The sequence below is a fragment of the Ischnura elegans genome, chromosome 10 (assembly GCF_921293095.1).
Source record: "Ischnura elegans chromosome 10, ioIscEleg1.1, whole genome shotgun sequence".
NCBI lineage: Eukaryota > Metazoa > Arthropoda > Insecta > Odonata > Coenagrionidae > Ischnura > Ischnura elegans.
The window spans coordinates 106,902,238-106,916,478 of NC_060255.1; the positions used below are offsets into that span (position 1 = coordinate 106,902,238).

General features: G+C 38.7%; 1 protein-coding gene across 10 annotated transcripts in view; it reads right to left on the reverse strand.

The window, feature by feature from the left end:
- Positions 1 to 351: 351 nt before the first annotated feature.
- LOC124167378 (rho guanine nucleotide exchange factor 11) overlaps positions 352 to 14,241 on the reverse strand; it is a 558,219-nt gene continuing 544,329 nt past the window's right edge. For 8 of the 10 annotated variants that reach the window (XM_046545401.1, XM_046545404.1, XM_046545399.1 and 5 more), the window contains 2 exons: positions 11,522 to 11,736; positions 352 to 2,699 (listed from right to left, as the gene is read on the reverse strand). In XM_046545401.1, the coding sequence (XP_046401357.1) occupies positions 2,547 to 2,699; positions 11,522 to 11,736 (368 nt within the window). In that variant the 3' untranslated portion in view covers positions 352 to 2,546. Of the gene's footprint in view, positions 2,700 to 9,208; positions 9,307 to 11,521; positions 11,737 to 14,241 lie in introns of all 10 variants that reach the window. The other 2 variants (XR_006866674.1, XM_046545405.1) reach the window with 2 other exon arrangements.

Sequence of the window (14,241 nt, forward strand, 5' to 3'; positions counted from 1 at the left end):
TGCGTACCCTTCCTCACCCACCAACTTTCTTCCCAATAATCCCAATCTCTCCTCTCTTACACTCCACTTAATTGCAAGAACATCACGGTAATCATCAGGATACCATAACCTGAAGATGGAACCATGTTATGAAACATTTGCATTGCCAATTAATCATAAATACTGCACATTACTGAAGAGAAGTAATTCTGACTGTGATCATGGATAAGTTTCACACAGTAGAGCAGGAATTTACACGCATTAATTACATGCTTGTCACAAGGCTGAAGGCCTCGTTGACACTTTTCATTGGGAAAAATTTACGCAAATTTCTCTCACCAATCAGTCAGGATGGAAATGAAATAACTCATGCACAGGGTATATCAATACATTTATATATGCATTTCACTATATACATTTTTTCTGCTAGAATGTATAGTACAATTAAGAATGTTTTTTGTTTCATACAGCATTCAGATGCAAACAAAGTTTTTTAATAGATAAGATAAATTCCATTTGGAAAATTGCAAGGAGAGGAAAAAATTGTTCAGTCCCTGATAAATGGTTCCAATTAGATCATTTCCTGACAAACCACGATTGATATTTACGCTCAAAGAAGTTCACAGAGACATCTCTCGGGAATTTTTTCACATGGGATGGAGGCAAAATTAAATTTTCACAAGATTCTTTAACCAATAAATTAACACTGTGCTTCCCACTTGAGGAAACATATATCACTCGGATTTTCAAGGTGGCAAATTTTGACATTTCCTTGGCTAAAAAGACTTTTGACGACACTAGTCCAACCATGGAAGCCAATGTAAGAATACAAGAGGAATCTGACAAGAGCTAATTCAAATTTGAAATACAATGGGTTTTCCAAGCAATTATTCTTTTTTCCATTAATTTTTTAAAATTTAAATCATTGGAATGCTGAGCACTGAAATATTCCTAGGAACCAATTCTTTGTTTTGCAGGGAATCACACCAGGAACATGATCCTCTGATACAGCGCATATCCAGAGTTTTCAATTTGATTATACTGTTGTTTTTTTATTAGTGTGAGGTTGACCTGCAGCATCTTGAAGATTAAAAAAATATAGCAGATCAAGATGTTGGTCCAGGTTGCACGATCCAATCTGAACTTTCCACAATTTAAGCATAAGTCAACGGTTACATTATTCTTGGGCCGTGGGCGACTAGAGAGCACCCAGCAAGCGATTATTCAGATGGGTAAGTGACAATGGGGATGAAGACAATCTCCTGTGACTGCTTACGTAGGAAAAAAATCACTCATTCCTTAGTAGCAGTTATCCTAGATAATATATCAACAACCATTTAAGATACACGGTGCGGAACTATTTCCGTTTCAAATTACAAATGCCTCACGCATTAATCACTCAAATATTGAAACTTCTATCAAATCCAATTCATGATAAAATTCAGCATTTTTTTGTTTTTAAATGGGGGAGCCGTTTCCCCTCAAAATTCTCAGAGGCACTATCTAAAGGCATACGGATTGCGTTGTTTCACAATTTACCACAGGCCATGATTTCATTCAAATTGTTTGACTCTCGACAAAATGTTCTTCAAAGATATGTGACGAGGAGGCCTTTCCTCCTCCTCTCATCATCGTAAAATGCAAGCACACTTAAACAAACAAGCGACCATGCCAACAACAAACACGAGGGATCAAACCGTGCCATCGACAGCCTAAGCGCCAAAGACAACAGCCGCCCATCGTCCTAGCCAACACACATGCCCATCAGCGCAACAAGACGTGACAATTGCATTTGTAATTACGATAATAATAATATCTAGATTAATGGTTGTGGCATGGAGGTGGACGGCTAGCCTCCCCAACAATGCTCTCTCCCGCAACAATGGTGACTGCACCAGAAGTAGTATTCCAACTGAATTATCTCACCGCCCTCCCCTACTTAATATACATACGCATACATGCACCCCTTTTGCGCACGCACAAATACATCCTGCTTCAGTCGCTCAAACACACAGGCACGCACACACATACACACACACTCACAAACCTGCGCACTTTTAAATTTGCACCTTCCTTGGAGAACTCATTAAATCAAGTCATTGGAACACTTCACCCCGGACACAAAAAGTCCACTAAATGTGACATATTAATCGTATTTGCTACTCTAGCAGCATGAAACAGTTCGCAACTCCTAACAATTGGCAACTCAAGCGATTATCACTGGACCTTCAACGTTACAACTAAAACTGGAAGAATTTGATCAAACTGACAAGTTATTAAACAATAATAGCACAGTTTGCCAGCTGCTACCACAACCAAAACAAAGTATTTGTTGTTTTGGTAACCTCTTTCAGGGAACTTCACATCCCGAATGTACTTCCTTGAAACAACAACAATAAAGGCTATGTGCAAGGGCTCCTGCCTCAACACTTCCATCGCAAATAAATACAAATATGTATACATATATATATATATATATGCTTCTAGAGAGACACATATATATATATTCACGGGCCACACAGACAGGGCAAGGGTGCACCTCAGGTGGCCGCAGGCGCAGCCAACAATCAGCCATCGTCTGGCAACGCCTCGTCTGTCACCTCGGGGTCCTCGCATTCAAGCGAGTCCGGCTCCATCTCGTCGAGAAGGTTGGACGACTTCTCTTCCTTGGGCTCCGTCACTTCAGACTCACTGTACGAGGAGAGCGCGTCAACATACACCTGGAACACAAGCGCAAGATCTCCATCACAAACCACACCACTAAACATCGCCAGCTTGATGCCAAAACAGACTCATTACAAAGCCATCAAATTATCGTAGTCAGAGGAAGCATAAAAATTGGAGATTTCCAAATATTATGATAAAACAACATTAATTAGGAAAAAGAGACACATTGATTTCAATAAATTTATTTTTTACTTGTTTTCTATGAAGAACAATCAAAGTACTTCTACCACTCAACTTCCCAAGTCTCCCAAATGTATCTATACGAGTTGTGTGTATGTAAATGTATCTATACTGTATCTCGTACATATTTTTTTTAAACCTTGACAAATTTTAAAAGGAAATGAGGAATAAAATTGGCTACAACACTTTTGTAGTGAGTAAATGAAAAATGCTCATTCATTAAAAAGTTCATAAATAGATTTACAGTCAGTGATACCTAAACACAGCTGTTAACGTATACAGTAGAACTTCTTCAGTGCCTTTTTGAAGGGACCACAAAAAAAGAACGTGCTATCCAGGAAAATGTGCTAACCAGGAAAGTAAATATGTACTAATAGATGTAGCGGTTATTGCAATCTGTGGAAAAGTCGTCATAACTACAATTACTGTCTGAAGTTCTTGTAGGATCGCCTTCCTGAACTCTTTTCACATTTAAAATCAATAAAATTAGCGCTAAGCTACCAAAAAAACCATGTGAACGAAAATCACAATTTTTTCATAGATTTCCCAGAGGCTATTACAGAAAAACGTCATCATTCTCCCGTGATTTGTCGTATATGTTTTAACAGTACAAGTTTAGCTAGGTCATTTCTTCTTTCTCAGAGATTACTCATAGAAAATGACGATAACCCTGAGTATATCAAGTGGTTGTCGATTCAAATTTGATCGATTCAAATTTGACGATTAGTAAGACATTTATAGATTATCATAAGCAGATTTATATATTCTACAGTTGAAATTCTCTAAAAAAAATATTCAATGTAGTCTACTTTCTATTTCTTGTACCGAAAGCGAGTATTTTTGTGTTAAGTTTCGCATGGCAATCCATAGCATCCCGCAATACTTGTCAAGTAATGGCGCGTGTACCCCTTGCATTGAGAAAAGCATTGGGATGCATCACAGTTGTAGAAAGAGAGACATGGGATGAATGTAAGAAGGCCAATAGCCGATAATAATTAAGTAACTAATGAATCCGTACGTTTACACACTCGGTAAATACTAGGAAACGCCTTGCGCGTTGCTTCATGGAAAATAATTGAGCATACTACCCAGGAAAGCACCACTATTTCAAGCGTACTAACCAAATAGTTTTACCTGCATTTTGCTCAGATGGTACCGGGACCAAGAGAAATAGCTGTACTAAGGAGGAAAACGTGTTAAGGAGGAACATACTAACCAAGTTCCACTGTATATAAAAATACCCTACATACATAGTGTTCAAATTGTTGACATGAAAAAAAATGTTATGTTTAAGGAGGTAACTTGAAACATTAATGCCCATGAAAAACTTCAGGGTTCCCACTCTACCTGAACAATGAAATTCACGGCTTTTTCCAGGTTTTCACGGTTATTTTCCAGGTTTTCACGGTTATTTTTCAGGTTTTCACGTTTTTTTTCAGGTTTTCACGGTCTCAATTTCGCTAAATTCACGGTCCGTTAATAAGCCAACAATAAGAAAATCACTGGCCGTATATCAACAGAAAATTAACGTACGCGACTAACTCCGCAATGAAAAGTGATATCTGTTATGACGTGATCTATCGTTTGCAAAATTCAGGGCCGACTAAAGGACCAGCCCAACCGCGCTCTTGCCTGGACGCCGAAAACCCTTCAGACCTTCTTCCGTCCGGACACCCGAGGTCCTTTTTTAATTCCTCGCCGAGAGATAGTTTTTTGCGCACGTTGTTATTACTGCACAGTAACCGAATTTCCCCCATCTTTCTTATTTAACGGAAAATATTTTATGAAAATTGTTTATAGAACATAATAAATCGAAAAACAATTTCATACACCGTATTAGCACAAATCTAAGACGAACACGATTCTAAGACTACCCTCCTTTTTTGGAACTCCACCAGGGGAAAAACTTTTTTTCCTAATAACGATACGTTTATAAAATGAATGCGGAAAAACGATCAATGCTTTATTTTTTGGTAGGTTGCCTATGTCCCAGGAAACGCAGGATTTTGGCGAGTAATTCAGATATTCATTAAAGGTTTCAAACAATATTTTAGATAATAACAGGAATAGTAGTACTTTATCAAGACACATAGGTCATATTGTTGATTCGACCCATATCTCTTTCAAAATTCTGAAGGAAAACGCCACCTCACTAAAAAAATGTTTGCTCTCCACTCGGCATTTACACTGCTATCATGGATTTCAGTCTGATGTAAAAATTCTTATCCATCAAACACCATTTCCGGTACACGTATTCACGAGAGCAATGTGCATGTTGTGCCTAAAACAACCTCATTCGCCGGCGCAGTGACTGGTTGTGAGATGGATCACGAAGGCCAAAAATAGTCTATTACTTGAATTGTTCCTGTCTAATGAATATATTTTTAATATAATTGAGGTAGTGTGTAAAGCGTGAACAATGTTGCGTTAATCGTCAGTGGCACGCCCACCTGGATCTTCGCCTTCATATATCTACTTGTTTTCTCCAGGTAGCTCACTCTACCCCCACCCCTACCGTCATGTGCTAGCGGACAACCCAAGGCGCTCTGCAATATTCACGCGTATCTAGCCCGGATTCTTTCCTTCATGTTCAATTATTTCCAGTCCATCTCTTAAAGATCTCAATAGTTTCTTCGGAGGGGCCATGGTCCGAAGACGAATAAAATTAAACTAGTGAAAATGAAACCTGACTTTATTAAACCCACATGGAAAACACTCGGTGGTTCGAAGTCCAGCCACCCTGGAGAGTAGGGAACCACTCGTACGAGGAGAAGTTCGGAACTGATGCTATCGCGTACGGGGGTACGCAGAGCATACTGCAGAGGGCGAAGCGTGACCATATATGACTGCGCCATGACATTTTTCACCCTAAAGATACCCATTCTTTTCTAACTATCGTAGCGCCCGATGAGCAGATGAATTTGGATTGTTAGTAGGGAGAAACAAAAATCCTGAGAAGATATCCCTTCGTCAGTAACTCTGACAAGTGAGACTTATAGTATAGCTCGTAAATTGATAACTGATAACAACCTGATATCATGTTTTCGGAATAAAATGCAGAATTAACTATCGAGAGGCTCAGCTACAAGGATATCGCGTTTCGCCAAAAATCACCATCGTATTTTTCCATCTATTTCCTTGCTTAAATACGTCGTGTTTGGTCTCGTTTTTTTTAATTACGTGCAAATTACTAACATTTCAATCTAATAAAAGCGTAATAGCAATTGCTGAATATCATTGTAAGATACCTTTTGGGCTAATAGGTGACACATGCAGCAGTTGACCTCCAGGAATTGGGAACCTTAAAGGAGTTAAGCTGAAAAAGGTTAGTGGGTGAGAAGAGGGGGGAGCGCGAAACACGTTTCTATTGTTCTCGCGTAACTCGATATTTTTTATCAGTCACCGGCAGTGATCGGCTACTTCTCTTCAATCACAGGTGGCGATATATCGCATATCACTTGGTAGCAGCCAGAGCTATCTTCACCGAATCCAGTGATTGAATCACCGATCACAGTGATTTCGAATATTGAATCACCGACAGTGACTGCTACTTTTCAGTAACGGTGATTCAATCACAGTTAGCGATATATCGCTCATCACTACAATGAATAGAAGTGCGCTCACTACGAACGAAGTTGAAATTTTCTGGGAAGGTATTATTATCAAGATTGAGAGATTTTTACGGTTTTAGGACGAAATTCACGGCTTTTTCCAGGTTTTTTCACGGTAGACGAAATTCACGGCTAATTCACGGTTTTAAGGTTTTCACGGTTGAGTGGGAACCCTGAACTTGTAAACAATACTAAATGTTCACTCCCCTCACTAAAATTTCAGCATTTTATTGTAGTGAGATATGAGTTATCACTACCATGATAGTGGCACTAAATTACTGAAATCCTGGTTGGTGAAGTAAAAGCATGAGAGAATTGTAAATAGCCCCAGGTTCTTTTCTCTTTATCCTGTCCTGATAAAGCAGGAACTAATATATTCAGGATTTTTGACTTTCTATAGGTTTTAAACTCTATATAAAAATTCGTTTTTAAATCAGTAAGCATTATACTTGGGGCTAGTCCACAATGAGACAATTACCATAAGATGTAAACCACAAGGGAACCAAAATCCTATTCCACAATGGACACAAGCCAAAAGAAAGACGGCCAAAGTCCACCCTTATTGATTACTGCTCCTGTCTAGCCAATCAGTGGACATGTTGAGCACAACTACTCAGAGAACAGCGTTTCACCCAATCCAAAGTTAGTGGCTGGTAGTTCAGTTGACCACAGCCCTAAGTCCAAAAATTGAAACTACAGAACAGGTACGACATCTATACCCTAAATAAACAAATATCCTAGTGAATATTTTGTTCACACTTCACTGAGAAAAATATGACATTATTGAATTCAATAGTTTGATGTTAACTATTACTGAAATGGGATACGGAAATGCCATCAACATTCTGAGCAGGTAACACCAATCACACCTGTATGAAATTGAAAAATTTGGTACATCGTTATACAGAGCATAAAGTAAGTGCATTTAGAGTATGGAAGAATACCCTTTGCAAAAAGAAAGCTATGCAAACTTCTCTAGCATTTGAAAAAGCACAATATTTCGAGAGCCAAACATGCAATCTGACCTAAACTGTTTCATCTTCATTTTGATTTTGAGATTTGTTCTTAGGAGCTATTTCTCTCATTGAAGACAAGTTGTCGCAATCAATATATCTCATGTTGCGTGGTCTGGCCCTAAAGATGTGCGCATGGGGACCAAGGTTATTATGAATAAAAGGTGAGCACAGCTTTAATCAAGTGCAGAGTTATTTTACGCGTGACTTCCCAAGAAGCGCAGAGCAAAACTCTGCTTCTACACGCTTCCGGCTTTTGAAAAACACTGATTGGAAAAACATGTGATACCCACGCCGGAGGCAAGGGCCCGGATGCGAAAGGGTCACTGACCCTCAAGTAAATGTACTGCCAGGGAGCTGAGTCATTTCAAAAGGGTGCGAGACCTTAGCGGAGACCACGGAAGAAAGGGGCTGGCCGAAAAGGCCGAACCTAGGAAACCACGAGCATGGCGACACTCGCCAACGGAGCCGACAGGAAGGGGTGGGGGGAAGGAAAGGACCCAACACATGTCTTACGGCATTTTTCCCTTAGATGACCAGGCCTACAGCCAATTGTTAATAGGTCATCTCAACATTATGACTACATAATGGGATGATGCTGCTTCATTCACCCCTTCACTAGAGACAGAGGTGAGAGGCTAGCACCTAAGTGATTTCTACTTTTAAGATAATCTACATTTTTTCATGAAAACCGTTTGCTAAAGAAACATTAACATGTTTTACTGTTTTTGATTTCAGCTGCATGACCCAAAAAAAATTGTTTCTGCATCTCATTGAGCGATTAACTGTCTCACTGATTGATGCACAACTTATACGAACATGAAGATAGTTTTGAAAATAATTAATTTAATTTAATTGCCATATCAACACACAATATCCACAATCAACTGCCATATTAGTTACACAAGGGATCCTTCATCCCAGTTCATCCAATCAGCATCAAAGCTCTTCACTGACTGGCTGACTTTCTAACACGGTGGTGAGCAACATAATAAAACGTCCCTTCATACTGGAGCACCTAAAGAACTTCAACAAGTAAACGTATGTCTAATCCAGAATTTTCAAGTGAGTAAAGACAAATGAGAATTTATAATATGCAGAACTAGACTTCATTTTAGAGTGGGAGCAAGCACAATATGCTACATAATTATGTGCTTATCAAGGATTTCTACATTTTCTGAGTCCCAAATTTTGTGCCTTTAATAAATTGTCAAGGCAACATCAAACGGATGCTGGGAAATTTCTTTCATAACCCCATAGTGTCAAGCAATGTTGAACACACCTTTCATATAATATAATCTGCTGAGGATTGTGATCAAAATTGTGTGACCAGCTTAAAGCAACCTTCTCCTTTCCTGTGACATGTGATAGGGGAGTGCAGGTGCGTAGATCAGCTATGTGCCAAGAAAATAGACACACATCGCATGCATTGCAGGAGACCAACTTCTAAAAAGAGGTCTCCCTTGAAGATCTACACATTGCATAAAGAAAACAGTCATTCCAAAGGCTTCAAAAAATCATCAAGAGCTGCTTAAAAAATGACAAATCACAACCTTTCAACTTTAAGTCTCAACCAACTGCACAATCAAAAAAAAAGCACACATTATTCACATGAATGGTAAAAACAAAACAAAGAATATTAGGGTGGACATTAACACCAAAACGTGCAAATAACCATGCCAACTGCTCCAGACTTACATTAATTTACATCCTGTCCCTCTTCAATTTAGGCTTCCTTAAATAACTGACACACTGCTTTGTGTTTTACGAGAAGGGGAAGCCTTCTGTCAGGGAGGCTGCACAGACAGACAAACAAAGGAAACAAGACAAGAGAGAGTGTCAATCAACAATACACCGTTAACAATGAAAAGGGGAAATGACTCTCAACAAGAGGCATGAATAAATACATTAAAACTTTGTGCATGTCACTCAACTTTTAATTTGATAAACCCAGACTTATTTCCACGCTCACATGCCATTCTCAAGAGAAATACACGATTTGTTTCTCCTGATGACTGTGTTAATACATATAATGTGTTTGTGTTACAATGTGTGTGTGTTAATATATCTGTGTTTATTGAGAAGGTGGAGGAAAGGGTTGTGAACGAAGAGAATTACAACATATGGTGTGGAAGTTTAAGGCAAGTCTAGGCAAGCAGGGGGGTTGATGTAAACAAGTATTTTATAGGCAGGAGACAGGGATTTGGTACAGAGGAGAATGGTACAATGGTATCAAGTCACTAAACAGATCCTTATGGAACAACTACACACGTCGTGATGTCAAAGTTTTCAAAAGAAAATAAAATCAATCTGAGATGAAAGCGATACAGAGTAAATTAATCCAGGAACTCATTAAACTCAATGGAACAATGAAACAAACTTGGTATTTTCCAATTTTGCAAAACTGGCAAGGCTCATTTAACCTTGTGGAAAATATTTTTTCAGTTGAGTCCTCTTTTAAAATGACACTTAGTTGTTGATATCAATCAGGATATATGTAAAGCTGTCGGTAATTGCAGTCTGTTTCATCAAACAAGTTTTATTCTTGGAATAGTTCAAATTGGTCTAACTGCAAAGTTCCTGACAATGAAACATGAGTGTAGAAACCAATCAGGGTTTACCAAATAAAAAAATGTGATGAGTTTTCAAAGTTTTCATCTATTTAATTAGCCTTGAATTTGAGATTCCTCAAAGTTAGCTGAGAAACCATTTAAGAAATGGTTTAAGGTTAGTTAGTGAGAAAGATAAGAATGCTCAAATCTAAGACAATGATCATTTCTTTCCCTCTTTGACTTTGGGAAAAAGCATGATAGTCTCACAATTGTAGTAAACAACATTCCTTGATTTTTGCACCTGCTAGTGCAGAAGGTCCCCAAATTATAGAATTTCATAGCCAAGACCGCGTTTGTTTTGAAGTTCAACATTCTGTTAATTCAACTGCTAAAAATCTGCATGTGAAGAAAGAAGTTAGGGTATTTGAATGAAAACTTTATTTGAGTTGCTTAAATTAGGGCTGAGTCAGAAACTGGAAATTTGAATCCATTTCAAAGAAAAAACTCAACTTCACTAGATCATCATCTTCAAAATTCAGGTTGAGACAACGGAAATATTGATTGTAAAAAGGAAATAAATGAAAAAAAATTATTATTAAGATTTAATTACATTTGCTAATGCGAATGTGTGGCCGATAAAACCCATCAATTCCATAACCCATCAATTGCATTTCACATAATAATGCTACCCAAAATCTTAGGGACAGAAGTTACAGAGACACTATATTTGCTTAAGTGACTGAAGCATACAGGTACATACACTTGAGTGTATTTATATCATAGAGGTTATATTCATACATATTACATCCAGGATACAAATTGAGTTCAGTAACTGGGTTCTCACAACTGCATGATACAATTAACTGCCTACTTCAACCACCATCTTCAATATTCAGTCAAGTTGAACATTCATGGTTTCACTCAAGGGCATGAGCAGAATACAATGCAGATATTTAACTACATTTGTTGCCCCTAGTTGGATTAGTAAATGAAATGCAATGTTGTCCTACTTGGGCTTCGCTACTGGAAAATATCTTTTGGAAATGAAGTCCTTATTTTGTTTCTCTGAAGAAATAAATGAGTTTGCCTAAAGTCCCCCTATTTTAGTAAATTGTCCAAACTGGTAATCTTCTTTTTCAGTATGTGTAGTGTAAATTATATGCAGGAAGGCTTCATGGCTACGAAAACCATTTTATAACCCTGGTCCATACTTTGCTCCTTTGATTGTAGTTTGACCATCAACATGGCAGTTTGCTGAACTTTGCATTCAAGTATTTTTTTTATCCAACCAAAAACATCATTGTGCATCTAGCACACTGGTAAACCTTTTAAGCCCGGGAAATGAGGTATGATTTTATTTGTCCTTCTGAGAGAGTCAAAAGAGGAGGAATTGGGAATCCGAGACCTCTCGATTCAAGCAATCAGTATGAGGAAATTATGCAATTGGGAATGTACTCACGTCGCCACTTGGATCCTCGGCCGTTTCCTCGCTCGACTTGCCTTTGCGTTGATCGCCGCCGGTGCTCTCTCCCTCATCGGAGGCCTTGTTGGGTGGTGGGGGGATAGAGGATGGGGGAGGGAGGTCTTGGGGGGCGGGGGCGCAATCCGCAATCGCCCCTTCGCCTCCCGACACCTCAATGCCGCCACCTTGACCCAAATCCAAGTCCCGCACACCTGCGTAGACACGAAACCCTCGTTCACTTCACACCCCACACCAAACAAGCTCACAAACACATGCAATTCCAGTTCTGCTGAAACATTTTTAGCCACTGCAGGATGCACCATCGAGATAAGGTGGTAAAATTAAAATCAAAAACTCCATTTTCTTTGATTGAAGATTGTGAAGGAATTGGAAATATAAAGAGAACCATAATTTCTGTTTTTCGGTTTTGAAAGTGGTTACATTTCAACAGATTTTTATTCATTCTAACTTATTCATTCACCCTCGTGACAATGGATGAGTTTCCCACTGAAATGTTGGTGATTTAAATTGGTAGCCATTCCAACATGACTTCATTAAAATAATTCACCACGAAATAATTACATCAAACTTTCTTCCTGTTTAACTAAATGAACCAGGAGTGTTACGATGCTAACAAGTCATGAAAATTGGGCAGAAACTTCACAAATTTTTTTACTTAAACTTATGACAGAATGGTTGAAAAAGGCAAAATATCTATCCATAATAAATAATTTATTTCCCTTCCATCCACCAAACTCGTTGCGTGTTTCATAACAAGCCCTACATATGGCCGTTTTTGGAACTAAACAGCCCCTACTTGATGTAAGATACCCGAATCAGCCCCACACCATACAAAAACATGGTGGTCAAATTTTGCCTACTGATCATTCGATTATTGAATCTACTTTATAATGCATACTAAGGGTGACGAGCTCAAATGAACCATTGTAAAATGTACAGAAACACAGCATAAAGGTAATAATACTACCACATTATACCATCAAGAAAATAAACAATGAAATTGGCTGATGAATAATAAGTGTAATATAGTGGTACACATGCACCTTGTTTCTGCGAATATTTATAATAATATTTTTCACGTTTGGCACTTGGTATGTTTTTGAGAAACCAATACCTCGTTTACGCATAGCCATAGACTATGTATTTACATGCTGCTATTTGCTACATAATAAACTTAACTACTGAAGGCAAAAGCGAATGACGAACCTTGATGATGCAACTTAAGTTCCCACGTCAATGATCATTTTTACCCCGTACTTATCACGATCTCGTATGGATCACTTTTGAAGTAATTTAAAGACAATATGGTTCTACTTTTGGCTCGCTATGAGAGTATTTGTAGCGATAATTAAGGTACCGACACGACCTGGTAGACGACACCGATTATTTACCTTAAGCCATTGCCCTAACAATACACCCAAAAATTATTGGATGTCTTTTCTCAGTTTCATAGTTAGATCCCATTATGCCACCAGAGTGGAAAATTGGCACAGCGCCATCATCTAAGTCACAACCTACACCATTTCAGAGAACTTGACGATGGAATCACCCCCCAACACTTATGCCGCGTCGACTGAGAAACATATGTTGGGGCTTCTTGATATTTAAGGGACAGATACGTAGCGTCAACTAAGAATGCAGGCCTGAGAGACTAAGAGAAGAGCTCTGTCTTGTCAACTTGATGGTGCAAACCATCACACAACAACAACAACAAATATCACACAAAATATGCACATGTACAAACAAAACAAAAGTTTTAGGGGTGAAAAGACACTCAGCATGCCACACCTATCCGTCAGTTAAGTTTCCTCAATTTTCTCAGAGCAAGAGTTTCCTGCCTCTGTTTATCTGGGCCCAAATGAGATAATGATGAATGCCATTAAAAACCACTTTGAACCACATGCATCGGTCGACATTAAAATGATGTGCCATTGTTTTTTTAACATCTATATCTAGGTCTGCTGGAACATTTCTCTCATTATTTCTGCATCACTTTACTGTATAAGTGTGTGTAAGAGGTGCATCCCTATAAAGAAAAATAATTTTGCGGCATTTTCTTATCCTATCATGTGGTGTTGCAACGTATGCCTGGAATTTCGAAATTTCCTCTTTCAATGCTAGTTGAAAGAGGAAATTTTGATAACTGCGGCAGTAATAGCGGCATAAGAGGGAGTAGAACGAGTTCCGATCCTCTCTTCGCACACGCCCTTGCTCTATGATGCTAGTCCTACTCACGAACAAATCTGTTAAAAGCTCTCGCAGGAGTATTGAAATAGAATTGCAGCCGTGGAAAATTTTAAGGCAAAACACGACAGGCACATAATATGAACCTTCCCAAGAGAATGGACCACAATCGGGGCAATCTCAGCACCGTAGGATAATAACCACGTCGTAGATTTAACGGAACCACACTCGGCCCTCCATCAGACTATGCCTCTGCCATTTTTTTTCCTTTCAGAGACCCCACAGGAAAATAGGAAAATATCAAGTTACAGGGGAACAATGGAAACGTGTTTCATCCCTACCCCATCTCACCAACTGACTTTTTTCGGACTACCAGGTTCAATTCTCCCCTTTTCTGGAGGCCAAATGCTAGGTGAGTCACCTACTGAGCTCGAAGATATCTCAATATCTTTCAGCAATTGTATGACACAAACAAGATTCTAAAAAGAATGAGACCTAACGCGATGTATATA